The sequence below is a fragment of the Saccopteryx leptura genome, chromosome 8 (assembly GCF_036850995.1).
Source record: "Saccopteryx leptura isolate mSacLep1 chromosome 8, mSacLep1_pri_phased_curated, whole genome shotgun sequence".
In the NCBI taxonomy this organism is placed as follows: Eukaryota; Metazoa; Chordata; class Mammalia; order Chiroptera; family Emballonuridae; genus Saccopteryx; species Saccopteryx leptura.
Genome location: NC_089510.1, coordinates 84859807 through 84876878, shown reverse-complemented (window position 1 = coordinate 84876878; position 17072 = coordinate 84859807). Strand labels below are relative to the sequence as shown.

At 36.4% G+C, this 17072-nt stretch overlaps 1 protein-coding gene across 1 annotated transcript in view; it reads right to left on the bottom strand.

Annotated features, from left to right (window-relative positions):
* Window positions 1-226: 226 nt before the first annotated feature.
* SLC2A2 (solute carrier family 2 member 2) overlaps window positions 227-17072 on the bottom strand; it is a 34852-nt gene continuing 18006 nt past the window's right edge. Inside the window, exons 5-11 of the mRNA XM_066347195.1 lie at window positions 13727-13842; window positions 12656-12818; window positions 11615-11802; window positions 8596-8700; window positions 5279-5380; window positions 4405-4608; window positions 227-4317 (exon numbers count right to left, since the gene is read on the bottom strand). Coding sequence (XP_066203292.1) covers window positions 4111-4317; window positions 4405-4608; window positions 5279-5380; window positions 8596-8700; window positions 11615-11802; window positions 12656-12818; window positions 13727-13842 — 1085 coding nt within the window. The 3' untranslated portion in view covers window positions 227-4110. The remainder of the gene's footprint in view (window positions 4318-4404; window positions 4609-5278; window positions 5381-8595; window positions 8701-11614; window positions 11803-12655; window positions 12819-13726; window positions 13843-17072) is intronic.

The window sequence follows — 17072 nt, the reverse complement described above, 5'->3', positions numbered from 1 at the left end:
GGTCAAAATAATCTGGAGATGTTTTCTCGGAACATATGTACCCTGATTTATCAATGTCACTGCATTAAAATTAATAAAAATAAGATTTAAAAAAAATAAAAAGTAACTCACATATTGTCTTTACACTGAGGGTTGGAAAAATACTGGGGAAAAAGTGAGTGTATACAGTAATCCAATATTAAGTTTCTTAAATATATTTTCTATATAAAATAAAACAACATTAAACTTTTGAAAATATATTTATTAACATAAAGCCATAGTGCATATCTATTCTTAACTAAAACTCATTTGTTTTTTTCCCCAGCATAATTCTTTCTAATATGTAACAAATAACAAGGCAGTAAAAACATGAGCAGATGGCTCAGAGTGGTTTGCAATAAGTCCTTTCTTCTCACGTCACTGATACAAAATTGTAATGAAAAATTGTATTTTTAACACTTTACTCAGCACCTCTACTTATGACACTGTAAGCACAAGATATTGCCTGACATCGCTTTATTTGCTACATATCCAACAATAAGCCGGCAATACAAAGTAGCTTATGCATGTACATTAGTTTATAAACTTTTGCAATTTTTGAGGATTATTAAGAAGGTTCAGGTGTATCCTGTGGTGATAGTTGTGTTAACTTACATTTAAATATAATATACAGTATTTTGTTTTGTACTTAGTATTATTCAAAGAGATAATATTGCATGCAGGTCTCTTAAAAATAAAAACTTAAGCAAAAATAAAATTTAAAAATACAATAAAAACTCTAACCTACTTAGAAATATCAAGTATGGGTTTCGGAACTACATAGCCTCCAATCTCCCCTGATTTTTACCTTCCCTTGTCTTTGTGAGATTGTTGCTTACAATAGGAGAATATTATCTTAAATTATAAATTTGAGACTATATTATGTATACGATAATTCTATATCTTAATAGTGTCGCTGTGAGCACTAACTGTAGTAAGTAACACTTACTGAGTATCCCCTTTGTACCAGGCACTCTGCTTAGTACTTTACATTTAATCCTCACATATGTAAGAACATCAGAGTATGTTCCACAAAAATGATAGAGTTCTATGAAAAGTGTGTTCAAACTCCCTTTAATTTCCCTGGAATTGAATCTAAATAGTCAGTGCCAATTTTATTATTTATTATGAGGTATACCATTGATGACCTAGGAGTTTTTACTGGTTAGCTAGTTTCATTGTCCTAAAAGGACAAAGGATGTGTTAACAGCTTCTTATTTCACTTTCGTGTTTCTTTTCACCTCACTAGTATCTCTCCAGAAAAAAAAATATGAAAGGAAAACAATGTAAAATTACTTAAATGTTTCTGAGGCAGAAAACTTCAGAATCTGAATTTCTGGTATTTAATTAGAACTTAAAGTGGCCTTTTGGGTTCTTTATTAAACCTTTACTACTTTATTCTCTTAGTAAATGAGATGAGGAGTAATGATTTGGTTAAATCACAATCAATGCCTATAAAAATGTTCATATTTTTTATCATTGCAACTTTGTGTTTCTCAAAGGCCATCAGCATCCAGAAGATAGCTATTTTCCTGCTCTACTATTCAGAGTCCCTACATTTTAATCCTTAGAGTTCATAGTTCAGCACAAAGGTCTCCTGAACTCTTTAGGCTCACTTGGACTATCTTGAAATACTAAATGAAAATAGTTTATCCCATAGTGGCCCAAAGGAAATAAAAATTAGTCAAAGTGAGAAGAAGCAATTCTGTTACTGGGATGGCCAGATTCCATAATGGTAAGCAACAACTGAAAAGCAAGCGTTGAGTCTTTTTATGTCCGTTAGAGCAAACATAAAGGTGATTGATTCAGTGGTTCACTTTGTGAGGAAAGAGCTTCCTGCTAAGACTTTAGTATTCATCAGTACTGTTATTTCTATAGTTGCAAAACTGACTGTGAGCGAAAGTTTATTTAATCATCAGTGTATTTTCAATTTGCCTTCAAGCACATAGAACAGTGCCTGGCACATAGCTGGTGCACAATATAAGGTAGCAATTGCAACAGAACACCTTAGATAGCAGCTGTATACTTCTAAGACAAAGAGGGAAATGTCAAAAAGAATGATTATTTTGTATTAGGGAATCCAGACTTTCCAGGAAAAATAAACAAGGATTTTTGTCAAGTCTAAAGTTGAGCATTCATGAAGTTTCCGGAGCCCACCCTCAGATATCCCCAACTCTACCTCTTCAATCTGTTTAGAAATACAGTAATTCAGAAAACATTTTTAAACAAACAGCAATCTTTTACTTCAAATTTCTTAGGTTAGACTGATTTCATTTTCTGGGATTTGAGGAGATATACCAAATGCCTGGCTTCTCACTGAGTATATTTTATAACACAGCTCAGAAAACCAGGCTGTGCTCAGTTAAAAGGCAAAACAAAACAGCTCAAAGGATGTAACTAACAAGGAACTGGTTTTAACATAGGTTTATAATAAATGTTCATGTTAACTTATAACTCATGCTATATTGCCAGGTGAAACTTTTTTACTGTTTAATCTAAAAAAAAAAAACCCCACAACTATTTGGTCACCAAAGGAACTAAAATGTTGTTTGTTTTTTCCAAGTACTGTAAGATTTTAGTAAGTCTACCAAAAAATAAAAGTTTATTTTTACAAACATTTTAATATACTCGATAAACCATTCCACATGAAAATACAGAAAAAAATTTTTTTAAACAAAATGCAAATTCCAATGCACAAGAAAAAAAATGAGAGAAAGAAAGAAATGGAAAATTATCAGTTTTACTATGAATCTTATTATCACTAGCCCTATATCCTTCAGTATGAGGTCTGTGGATAATAAAATTCCAACTTAATCAGGTTTAAATATGTAAATATTAATTGTATCTTCAGGTTTCTAATCACATGCTTAACAAAGTAATAATATGATATATTGAAACAGCTTCAGTTTCAGAATCTTATAAAGCAGGGGTAGTCAACCTTTTTATACCTACCGCCCACTTTTGTATCTCTGTTAGTAGTAAAATTTTCTATTCGCCCACCGGTTCCACAGTAATGGTGATTTATAAAGTAGGGAAGTAACTTTACTTTATAAAATTTATAAAGCAGAGTTACAGCAAGTTAAAGCATATAATAATAATCACTTACCAAGTACTTTATGTCGGATTTTCACTAAGTTTGGCAGAATAAATCTTTATACAACAACTTACTATGGTTAAAATCTATCTTTTTATTTATACTTTGGTTGCTCTGCTACCGCCCACCGTGACTAGTGGGCTGTAGGGACCAGGTTGACTACCACTGTTATAAAGGCTAGAACTAGTAACATTAGAATGTCCTTGCTCTTTAGTGTAGCAAAATGAGCTAGACTTTTAGGTTTAATTATAGAGTTTTACTATCAAAAATAGAGTCTGTAACTTTAAAAAAACTTTCTTTGGTAATATTTGATGCCATTACTGATCAGAGCCCATAAAATCTCTTAAAAAAATAAAACAATACTGCAAGATATAGATATAAAATTCTCAAAGAATAGTCACTTAAAAACACTTCCTAGCCCAGTGTCCATCAGTAGATGAGTGAATAAAAATATCTGTGGTACATTTACAAAATGGAATAATACTCAGCTGTAAAAAAGAAGGGAATCTTACCCTTTGCAACAGCGTGGATGGACCTGGGGATCACTGTGCTAAGTAAAATAAACCAGTCAGAGAAAGACAAGTACCATATGATTTCACTCATATGTAGTATCTAATGAACAAAATGAACTAATACGCAAAATAGATACAGACTCTTAGATAGACAGCAGGCTGACAGCTGTTGGTGTGGAGAGTTGGGGGGCTTAGTGAGGCCTGGAGGAATTGAACAAAAAAAGAAACAGACAAAACTTATGGACATGGATACCAGGGTGGTGACTGTTGAGGGGTGTGGCAGTGGTGGATGGTGGAGCAGGGTATAGGGGGACATGGTGATGAGTGGAGGCTTGACTTGAGATGGTGAACACACAATACAGTGTACAGAGGATGTGTTGTAGTGTGCTCCAAAATCTGTATAACTTCGTTCATCAATAAATTCAATAAAAAAGAAAAATACCCCACATGGCTTCCTTCCTTTTTCTGTTCATGTCAGAAAGCAGGTTATCTCTGCACAGTCTCTGTTGCTCTGAGGAATTTCATTTTCATGTCAGGTTTTGGTGCTTGGGCTGAGCCACGCTTCTTTCGGAATTCTGCTGCAATTTCCTCAAAAGACTTTCCTTTGGTTTCTGGAACTTTGAAAAATGTAAATAGAGTAAAGATCAAGACCACTCCAGCAAAGAGGAAAAACACATAAGGTCCGCAGAAGTCCTGCATGGAGAACAAACAGAGGCCCAATTAGCAGTTGTTTAACCCTATCTCTGGTTCAGTAAATATGCACTGTTTTAGGCTGCTTACCGCAATGTATGGGAAACTCAGAGCCACAATGAAGTTGCAGGTCCAGTTGCTGAATGCAGCTATTGCTAAAGCTGCAGGGCGAGGTCCTTGGCTGAAAAATTCAGCTACCATGAACCAGGGGATGGGGCCTGGCCCAATTTCAAAGAAACTGACAAAGAGGAAGATGGCTACCATGCTTATATAACTCATCCAAGTTAATTTATTCTGAGGAAAAAACAAAACAAAAACAAAAGTAGAACTGGGATCATTGACTGCTTCTTCCTTTAGTTAAGTAGACCCACTGAGTGTAGTGTTGACATGGCTCTCTTCCTGATGATTACATGCAATTCAATACATGTTATTCAACCTGGAGACAAGTTTATTCTAGTCCAAGCCATTGTTAAACCATTTGAGATCTGTCATGGGGAAATTCTCTGGGTTAGGATTTTCTATGATTCTTAGTCACTCTTTTCTGTGAAAGAGTCAGGTGAGGGTTCAGTGACCTTTGCTCCTACTAATTCTTGGGTTGCTAGGTAAGATGCATGTGAAGTAGTAGCTGAGGGTGCTGGGCTGCAGAGGTCCACATACTTGCCCGAGGTCACATAGGCAGTTAAGTAGCAGATGCAGCATTGGAACCAGTTTGGGGCTGACCCCAGAGCCTGCACTCTGACCATTAGATGCACTGTCTCCCTGCATAACAAGTGAAATTCCCTTTTTGATGTTCAGTCTCTAAAACCCCCAAACTAGTTATCTCTTTCTTTACATTTCTCCTTTGTATTATATGCTGTTCCTCTGGGTTTTTTTCATAAGTCATTTTGACATACAAAGCACTTTAACCTGGAGAATAATTGCTATAATTTGGTAACCCCAAATCTCAGTGCAGGCACCAACTCACCAGCAGCACAAGTCCCACGGACATGAAGATGGCACAGACAAACATCCCGCTCATTCCAATTAGAAACAGAGAGCGTCGTCCTGCCTTCTCCACAAGGAATACCTGGGGAAGTGTTAAATGTATAGGCATGATCCTTACATAATTTTTACTGACAAAGATGTCATTTTAATTTATAAAGCTGGAGAGAGGCAATTCTATTATCTCATCTTACTGATGTGGAACTGAGAAGGGGAGTGACTACAAGTCATTGACAAATACCTGCTTCATTATAGTCACATTGATTTAACCATGACATTCCAGAGAAAGAACTATAGTGTTATTTCCATTCTATGATTATCACTTTGGGTACAATATTAAGAGGTTATGCATCTTAGATCTCTCCCAATAGATTTTCTATATGTTTAAAATATAAATTTTCCACATAAAAATTATATTAATTTCTCTCCTGGGGGGTTTTGCATGTGGACACCTGAAACTGTACAACTACTGAGGTATCAACTATTTTCATTTAACTTTCTTACTGAGAATGAAGTTGAATTGTGACCACTTACCTGGCAACATATGGAATTTGATCACTTTACCAAAACAGTCATGCCTCCATATTTCTGGTGTGCCTAAATGTACTTGGTGCTGGGCAGGTAGTCTCCATTTGGTAAGGTAAGACTTTAAAGCAAAAGGTTAAAGTGCTTTCTTATTCTAAGTCAGGAGATATGTCATTGATTCTTTTGGACTTTTGCATTAATGGTTAAGATTAGTCAAGACCAGAGTTTGTTGGATAGAGTCTTGCTTGATCCTTGGAATACTGCCAAGGATGGTGAGTCACACACACATATAAAAACCTGTCATAATTTCTCACTTTGGTGAGTAAATTGGCTAGGTTCATCAATCTACCAGTAGATCAATAGCAATCAAATACCCTTAGTATATATATATATATTTTTACCTACAGTGAAAGTCCCTTTCATTTCAGAGGCATTTTGTAATAAATTTCAAATCACTTCAGGATGCTAAGCAAAGCATCCTGGAGTGATTTAATTGTTGAGAAGGAACGAGAAAAAATATTCAGGTTCATGAAATTTCTCTATATGTGTTTGACTTTTTAATCATGACTTTCAAAGCTGATTTGATAACATCATGTCAGGCTATCAAAAAATAGAAGCATTTCTTCAGGAGCGAGGGCTTTCATTATGTCTGTTTTTTTCTGTTCCTGAATAATTATTACTAATAGATAATAAATTCTATAACTACATGCCTTCAAAATTGAGTCAGACTCCCTTCTTGAGACCAGGTGAGCATGCAGGGAGGAATGTGACACAGGGTGAGACTTGACCAGGGGCTGGTGAGGCTGCTGATCTGAACTCTCACCTTTACCCCAGACAGTGTCCGTCCCTCAGACCCTGGAAGCCCACTTAGAACTTGGCAGCCGCTGCTTCCCCCTTAGGCACATCTGCCTCCCAGTTCCCTCCATATTTCTTCCTGTTTGGTTTTCTCTCTAAAGATTGCAGGCTCTCTTCTACTGGCTCATAAGTATGGAAGAAAACATGAGATATGGAGGATAATTTAAAGTGGTGTTCAGAAAGTCTTTCTCTTTTCCCAACTACTCACTAAGAAAAAGACTGCTTGTGTTCCTTCCAAATTGTTAAAACATTAATATATTATCAGTACATAGTTCTATTTGCATAGATTTATTTTGATTCATAGAATTCGGTAACATTGGTTAACTTGGGGGAGAGAAACTGGGTAACCAAGGGGCTGTTTTGCTTTAACTTTTCAAAAATACATATAATTAAAATATTTAAATGTTACTTGTAATTAGTTGTTAAAGATGGTTTTTTTTTTTCTATTATGCCACTCACTCAAAAACTCTCACAGAATAAAAGGATGAACTCAATAAAAGTATATTTAAAATAATCAAAATACTTCTTTCAAAACAACTCTTCCCACTCCAACAGGGTTGGCAGACATTCTTAGAGTTTGGGTTACCCAATCCGACAACTTGATGCTTCACATAGCAAATCCTATTACAGATAAAAATGTTTCAATCATAATCTTTATCTTAGGAAAATATGCTGAAGTAGCATGTGTAAAAAATATTATCTCAGGAGACAGGAGAATGCAAACAGTTCCTTGGATTGCATCCTAGTACCAGGCCTTTGTTGATTTGGAGTGACCTTTTGGCTTGAACTGGCATTCCCTCTAAAGCATGTCTACAGACCCACTGGTGTTCCCTTGTTATTTGTTCTTCGCCCGCTTTTCCAAGGTCTGGACAAAGCTCCCTTTTGATCTAGGTGGCCAGACTATAATTTATTGACCACCCTAAGGTAATAGTTAAAAGTCCATCTGCAGAGAATAAAAAACAAGTGACTAAAGTATATTGTGTATAGCACTGTGATCAAAATGGAAAAGTATAAGGTTTTTGAACATCTTGCATTCTAAGATAAAAATAAGCCCAATTGCCCTAATTTTAGAGTGAGTTGACATTAGTTGGGAAGTTTTTGTTGCTTGTTTACTTTAAATTTTAGATGGCTATGTTAAATGTTATTGTTAAGATACTGGATCTTTCCTTATTCAGTCTTACGATAGTATATGACCTCTTCCCTTTGTTGGAAAAAAATTTAAAGAGTAAATAACATTTAACATTTATAAAAACTAAAATTTCAAAAATGACAATAACATTTCAACTTATATACTACTTCTACTCCATCCTATCAAAATACCACATAAGATGTGCATACAAGGAGCCATGACCTTGTGAGCTACCTGGAAGATATGCCCAACGGCCTAACTTCATAAGAATTAGCTGAGTTTGATTTTACTAGAGGCTTAGCTAACTAATTGAAAGGACCACGTTTATTTATTTTTAAATGTTTTCTAAGACATCAGGATAAAAAAATAATTTCAACAATGGAAGGAGAGGAATCTAGGTACAAGACCCACTACTGAGGGAAATGACAAACTGTTGGCTAAACCCAAGGGGTTGAAATATAAAGCAAAAGAAAAGAAACCTAAGGAGTAAGTCCCTGTGTTCCCCAGTAAGTTATTAATCCACAAATGAGTGACTAATGGCCTCCATGCCAGTAGATAGAACAATTACAACTAGAGAGTACCAGATAACTTGCTCAGTTATGCCTAATCTCAATACAGTGGTTTGTTATTCACATATAGGACTCTTCCCATGACCCACTTTGGTCTTACATACGCAGAGCATGTAGACAATAAATCATTTATCACTTTTAGATCACAGGCTTAAAGAAATTTTTTTTACTTCCATTTCTGGACTGAGGAATAAGCAGAATATTCTTGGGTATTTTACTTACAGAAAGAGCAGTAAACACTGTGTTGATGGCACCAACTCCAATGGTTGCATAAACAGGTTGACTGAGTCCAGCTGTCTGAAAAATGCTGGTTGAGTAGTAAAAGATCTGCAAAGTAATAACAGTCTAACCTTAATCAACAAGCCTACCACTGGTGACTTTAAAACAATAAATATCTTAAGTGGTTTATTTTTGGTTGTTTCTATGTAACCATGGTGCCTAGAACTTCCTAAAGATTTTATCCACCTTCTCATTTTAGGGAAGGAAAACCCACAATTTTCCTTCAGTGTTTAAAGCTTCTGGTATATTTAGCTGAAAACTCTGCATATGTATTTTTTTATTTTAAAACAATTTTAAATCTTGTCCCTGGCCAGCTAGCTCAGCGGTAGAGCATCGGCCCAGAGTGTGGAAGTCCTGGGTTTGATTCCCGGCCAGGGCACACAGGAGAAGCACCCATCTGCTTATCCACCCTTCCCCCTCTCCTTCCTCTATGTCTCTTTTTTCCTCTCCCACAGCCAAGGCTCCACTGGAGCAAAATTGGCCCGGGCTCTGAGGATGGCTCCATGGCCTCTGCCTCAGGCGCTAGAATGGCTCCAGTTGCAATGGAGCAATGCCCCAGATGGGCAGAGCATCGCCTCCTAGTGGGTGTGCCAGGTGGATCCCGGTCAGGCACACGCGGATGTCTGTCTCTCTGCCTCCTTGCTTCTCACTTCAGAAAAATACAAAAAAAATTTTTTTTAATCTTTTTGTTAGGGTATAAAACATAAAATAGCACACGTCATAAGTGTACAACTCAATTGATTTTCACAAAGTGAACACACTTGTATAACTAATATTCCGATTAGGAAATGAATCCTTTCTTGTTTTCTCTGAAGCACCCAAATGTCTATTTTTCTCAAGGAAACTCTTCCAACTTCTATCATTGTAGATAGAATTTGCCTACTCTTGTACTTGGTATAAATAAAACTATGTAGTGTGTATTACTTTCTATCTGGCTGCAGCATTCCCTTTGTGAGAAACCTATAGCTGTATACATAGACTATTCAGTATTTTTACTCTATAGTATTTTATTGTATTAATATACTACAATTTAGTTACCCATTCTACTACTGAGGGGTATTTAGGTAGTTGCCATTTAGTGTAATTATGAACACTGCTACTATAAAAATTGTAGGCTAATTTTAGAAAACATTCTAGTACAATCCTTTCAGTGAAATATTCATACATTCACACCTAGGAATAGGCTTGCTGGCCAATACAGTATGTATACACTCAGCATTGATAGATACAGCCAAACAGTTTTCCAAAGAGTCAGTTTACACTCTCACTGTGTGTATGAGAGTTCTGGTTTTATGCCATTTAATCCAAAATTTTCCACTAATCTCAATGGAGATGGAGAAATCTTGCTCACAAACTCTATAATAGCCTTTATTACTCAGTTACACTTTGACTTTATAACAGTTGTTTAGGTCATTTTTTGTTCTATCATCCTCTGTCATCCCTTCCCCACATAACATATCCTCCTCTGCGGGCGTAGCGGATGCAGGAGGACTGTGCAGGTGATGCTCAGTGAGGAGTGGCTTACAGCACACTGCACACTACCCCACTGATTTCAGGCTGGATGCCTCTCAGTCAGGCACTGGGATGGAAGCTAAGTCAGGGAGGTGCAGAGAGATGAAGCATTGTGCTGTTGATTACGCAGCAGCTGAGACAGGGGACAGCAGTTTGGTGTCTGAGCCCCAAACTTATAAGCAGTATTAGATAAAAATGAACACCAAGGGCCCTTAGTGCAGGATGAAGACCACATCAGAGCAGTATTCAGCTTGGGTAGTGAGAGTGAGTTCTCTTTTTCCTTTACCTCATAGGGATTTCTTTGCTTTCCCCAGGTCTCCGCTCAATTCAATCACCAGCCACTCCCAAAGTGTCCTTTGTGGTCTGAGATTAGCTTGCTACAGAGGAAGCCCAAATCACATTTTTAACAGCAACTAAAGGGGATATACGATCTCCTTTGTTTAGTTTCTTAATAAATGCTTAATTATTTTCTTGTAGTAGCTGATTGCCAGTAAAACAATCTTAGTCTGCATGGTACAAGGTTTTCATTTTGAAACACCAAATCTAGCAAGTTTATTACTCAGCACGTTTTTCAATCATGTCTTTTCAACCACCCTCACTCCCCAAATATCAGTTCCCTCTCTTGATTATTTTTTGTGTGTGCTGTCTTCCTAAAGAGAGTGAAAGTTTCTTAGATGGCAGAAACTTTTTAGCACCTGGATATCTGGTATACTTCATTTATCAATAGATGGGAAGAACCACGGACTCTTTTGACTTAAGCTAATATAAATGTTAATTTTTTTTTCTGTGACAGAGACAGAAAGAGAGACAGAAAGAGGAACAGATAGGGACAGACAGACAGGAAGGGAGAGAGATGAGAAGCATCAATTCTTCGTTGCAGCATCTTAGTTGTTCATTGATTGCTTTCTCATATGTGCCTTGACCGGGGGGCTACAGCAGAGTGAGTGACCCCTTGCTCAAGCCAGCAACTTTGGGCTCAAGCTGGTGAGCCTTGCTCAAACCAGATGAGCCCGTGATCAAGCCAGCGACCTCAGGGTTTCAAACCTGGGTCTTCCGTGTCCCAATCTGACCTTCTATCCACTGTGCCACTGCCTGGTCAGGCTAAATGTTAAATTTGATACTCAATTCTAGAAGCCTCTTCCTTGGTAATTTATTTTTCTTTGATATAATTGTTCTCTTTTTCCCTCTTTTGTATTTATTATGACTTCTGCCTTTTAACCTTCTTCTTAATAGACATATAATACTATTGAATATAGACATTTAAAAATTGTAAGCTAATTTTAGAAAACATCAAACAAGACAGAAAATTAATGCTCACTTATTATTTGTGTGTTAAGACATGTGATGTAAACATTTCAAAGTGTCTTTTGGCCATTTAAACTTATACTCCTTTCCTGCTCTATTTTCATTCACTTTGCTCTTAATAATTAGGGAATGTTCTTAAACTTACCCCATTGATTCCAGAAAACTGCTGAGCCATGTGCAGCATTAACGCCACTAGAATAGGCTGTCTGTAGCTGGAATTGGTGAAGAGCTGAATTATGGAGACTTTCTGTTCACTTGATGCTTCTTCCCTTTCTTTTCTCATCTCAGTGATGTCTTTGGTGACATCAGCACCTCCTCTGAGTCTTTTCAAGCCTGTTCCCCAAAATTAAACCACATAGTGTATATTATTTTGTATCTGGCTACAACATTACCTTTGTGAGAATAATCTATAGTTGTATTTGTTGACTATTCATTATCTTTACAATATAGTGTTTTATTAATATGCCACATTTAGTTATCCATTCTAATATTGACAGGTAGGTAGTAGCTTCTTTTTAAATTTTTTAAGACTTTATTTATTCATTAGAAAGAGAGAAAGAGAGAAGGGGGAGGAGCAGGAAGCATCAACTCCCATATGTGCCTTGACCGGGCAAGCCCAGGGTTTTGAACCAGTGACCTCGGCATTCCAGGTCAACACTTTATCCATTGCACCACCACAGGTCAGGCAGTAGTAGCTTTTTAGGGTGATTATGAACAGTGTCCCACAACTCATGTCAAAACAAAAATAAATTTATATTTATTATGTAAATGAAAGAGCTACAGTTCTGCATAACCTTTTCTATTACATAAAAGCATGCACTTTGGGAATTCTTTTTTATTTAATTAAATCCTGCTTTTTTATTTCAAAAAAGCAGAACATTTGGCTTTGTCTATGACAAAGAGAGCTATGATCCTTATTATTCCTGAAGAATAACCTTGGAAAGGTCTTTTCAAGCCTATGGTTGAGTCTAATACTCTGCCTGTGGCCTTCTGATTTGGACTTGAGTGAATGTTTATGGCTACAAAATGGCATGTACCAATCATATTAAAGTGATCTGTAACTCTTCTTACGTGTAATTACTGACTTCATTTGGAAAGCACTGGTACCAGTTTAATGAGTCACCATTCATGCACAGTTTCTTATTAGCTGACAGCTGCAAAACAGTAGATAGAAGGTAAAACTTACTTTTCTTTGCGTTGTTTTCCTCATCCAACTTGATGTAAAGATATCTGGGGCTTTCTGGACAGAAGAAGAGCAGCAGAGATTGTAGAACAGCTGGCACAGCAGACAGACCAAGCAGGATGTGCCACAGCTCCTGATTTCCCAGGATGAAGTCAAGGCCAACAATCTGCAGGGGTAGGGAGGAAGCATACCAACTTCACAACACCTGGTCTGTCCTCTGCAACAACTGGTTGCATAAACCATGTTCAGGCAGAGCTGAGATACTATTTATACGATTTAATAGTAATTCCTGACAACTTTGATTCAAATCTGCATCAAGATGAAAATGATTACTAGTGTGTCTCACCTTAACTAAATTAGATACTGTTTTATAAAAAATTCACCTAGGTTTGTTTTCATGAACTCTTATGGGCTAGTTAACCAGACTTTTAATAACATACTTGATATCTAAAACAACACCAAAAATTATGTATAACTTTGGACCTTTGTTAAAAAATTTCTTCTTAATTTACCCAGAACTTAAGTAGAATGGGATAATATGGAGAGAGCAATTACTCTAATAAGAGCCAGCTTTGTGATTCTTATTGCAGTGATTTGCCCCCGAGAGTCATAGGTTTAGGGTTCTGAGGATTCCCCTCTGAGACCACAGGATAGAAGGAATGATAGAGCCAGCTGAACAAGAACTGGTCATCATTCACATATTAAATTTCAAAATAAGACACTCAAAACAAAGGAAACTGAAACAGCCAAAAATTTAAAGTTTCTTATTCTTTTAAATCAAAATGGGATAATTTAATTCTAAAATACCTCCAGAAGTTCAGGATTTGGCTTCTAGCTCACCTCCAGTGCCAACTCAACTGCAACTCCACCGGGAAAAGAGAGGACTAGGGTAGTGATAATTTAAATTTGAGCTAAAAAGCTTATGCCTCCACACCACATCACCTCTACTGCCACTGGGGAAACTATATTTTTGGATTTTTTTTCCTGTGTTGGTCTATGGTGAGAGTGGACAGTCAAGGATGGAAAAGCTGGGTAAAGTAGAGGATGGGTAAAGTAGGGGAAGGGAGTTTTTACCTGACTAATAAGAATGCCAGTGACAATGGCCAGCTGGTGAAGAGCGCCAATAGCACCCCTGAGTGTGGTGGGAGCGATCTCACCAATGTACATTGGGACCAAGCCTGAAATTAGCCCTGCATGAGACATAAACATAAGTGTTAAAGTAAAGCCAAGACCACTCAATAACATTAATTTGGCTTAAGCACAGTCAATATTCTGATGGAAAGTCTTTTTCTGAGTTTGTTTAAAGGAAGAACCCACAGATACAGTTCTGTTCCCAGCCACAGATACAGTTCATGTAAATAAAGAATACTTGTTGATAAGATTCCAAATGAAGTTGTAGGTGAATATGTGAATAGTAAGATATGATTAGTCAAGAATTTCACAATTATTCATAGCCTAGTCTTATTTAATTTTAAAAAATCTAGGTTAGTGTTGAGTTTAAATCATAATGCCTTTGGATGTCTTAAGAAAAGACATGAAGAATGTGAAAACAGTATTCTTTAAAAATAATATTTCAATCTAGACTCATGGGATTAAAGGAAATTAGAACATATCTAGGCCAATATCGTTACTTGATCGAGGTGAGAAATGACTTACCTAAGATCACAGGGCAATAGATTGTTAGCACAAAAACTACAAGACTTGTCTGAATTTCCACAATATGGAAGTGCCTCAAGATCACTGTTAGAGTGGCAGGAGACTTAGAGAGGTGAAAGGTGGTAAGGAATTCAGCGGCTCTTCTCCCAATTACTCCAACCAGAGCAAGCTAGCTTCTTCTTTATTCTCTCCAAATATTCATTTTCAGAAAAAAGTTTTATTTAAATAAAGACTTTTGGTGCTGAAAGGGATAAAAAAATGGAAAAGTACTAGGCCATTCTGCCTTCTGTAATTTTTTTAAATGCAGATGTGATCAGTCATGTTGGAAATGGTGGAGTTTCCAGCCATTTGCTGAGCATATAAAAATATTAGAGACTATTAATAAGGTAAGGCTGAATTCAATGTTTGGCATTTTCATAAGAACTTAAAAATAAGATTTGTCAGAAGCTTCCTCTTAGAGGAACTGCCTACTTATCAAGTGGAAGTGGATGATGTTTGTGTAAAAGATACTTTCAGGAACTATTTCGATACATGTTTTTTAAAGCTTTATGTTGTTCTTAATATTTTACACAAATATTCGCACGGTTGATATAGCATCTTAAATTCTGCTGACTCTCATGTGTGGTCACTCTCATGTGTGACCTTAAATAAGAAAAAAAATACTTACTTATTAGACTCTAGTCCAGGCTGTACGATCTTTAGGTAATACCTACTATTATACCTCAAGAACAGAATAGTGTAGATTAGGTCTGAAGTCACATCAGCCTGAAGTAAAATAGCTTTTCCTATAATTTTTCATAACTTTGATGCTCAGAATAGAACCAGACATAATTTTAAAAGATGGCTAGTAATAGGTTGCTTTACAATATATTTATAGCATTTCTTTTCAAATTTACAAAAATATTTTGTATTTTTACTGTATTTAAAATTTTTCTCTTTAATTCCAACTTATTAATGTTAGAAAATTTAAAACATAGTAAATGAACTTTTCATTTCAATTTATACATTTATTCTATCAATCTGTCCTATTTGATAACTAAATTTTCTTAAAGATTTGAAATTGCATTAATGAAGAAAATATATTTAATTTTTTGACATTCAATATTATTTCTACTAGTTTCTGGCATCCAGCATAGTGATCAGACAATTACATAATTTACAAAGTGATCCCCTTGATAGTTCTAGTACCAGCGGCTCCGCGCATAGTGTTATGATGATATTGGTGACTTTGTTCCCTATGCTTTCCTTTATAGCCCTGTGACTATTTTGTAACTACCAATTTGTACTTCTTAATCCCTTCACCTTTTTCACCCAGCTCCCCTCCCCAGCCTCTGGCAATCATTGGTCTGTTCTCTGTATCTATGAGTTTCTGTTTTAGTTTGTTCACTTGCTTTGTTCTTTAGATTCCACATATAAGTGATACACATAGTATTTGTCTCTGTCTGACTGACTTATTTTACTCAGCATAATATCCTCTAGGTCCATCTATGTTGTTGCAAACAACAAGAGTTCATTATTTTTAATAGCTGACTAATAGTCCATTATATATATAGCATACCACGTCTTTTTATTTTTAATTCAATTGTCTATTAATTGGTCCTTGGGTTGCTTCCATATCTTGGCTATTGTAACTAATGCTGCAGTAAACATAGGGTGCATATGTCTTTATAAATTAGTGCTTTATATTTCTCTGGATAACTACCCAGAAGTGGAATTGCTGGGTCATAGGGCAGTTCTTTTCTTTTCTTTTCTTTTTTTACTCTATTTTTAAAAATGGAGAAAAAAAAAGAAAGAACAATCATGATTTAGACTTTTTTGATAGTGTTATTATTTGCATTTTCAGAAGAGGAAACTGAGACTTATATTCAATTAACACATCTAAGACCAGACAGAGACTAGCCAGACTTGATTCCGTGTGAAATCAAAGCTATACGTGGGTTGATTTTTCACTTTAATAAAGCTATCCTGGCTTTCAGTTATTTGTTTTAATGTTAAAAACAATGAAAAAAGAAATTTAATTAATTTTAGACTTGTTTCAACTGATCATTGAAGATACATGCAATTCTTTATTTTTTATTTATTCATTTTAGACAGGAGAGGGAGAGACAGAGAGAGAGGAGAGACAGAGAGAGAGAAGGGGGGAGGAGCTGGAAGCATCAACTCCCATATGTGCCTTGACCAGGCAAGCCCAGGGTTTCGAACCGGCAACCTCAGCATTTCCAGGTCGACGCTTTATCCACTGTGCCACCACAGGTCAGGCGAAGATACATGCAATTCAAAGTAAAAGTGTTATACATTTTTTATATACCACTTTGTGCCCTTGCTCGTCCTCTTCCACTGCTAATGGAGATTAGTAGTTTGAAGTTGCTAAATTTGGGACAATGGGTTAAAACCTCAACTCAGAACTATCAGGGCTTCACTGGTATTGACAAGCTAAAGATTTGGCTGTTTTAGAGATTTAGTGATCCTCTCTATGTTCAGGCCTTTGCTGATTAGTTGCTTCTGAAAGTTTGAAAAGTTATTTTCAAAAACTAATGATTCCAGAACTATTCTTTTGTGACAGAGACAGAGAGAGGGACAGACAGAGACAGACAGACAGGAAGGGAGAGAGATGAGAAGCATCAATTCTTCATTGTGGCACCTTAGTTGTTCACTGATTGCTTTCTCATATGTACCTTAACCGGGGGGAGGGGGGCTCCAGCAGAGCCAGTGACCCCTTGCTCAAGCCAGCGACCTTTGGGTTCAAGCCAGCGACCCAGTACTC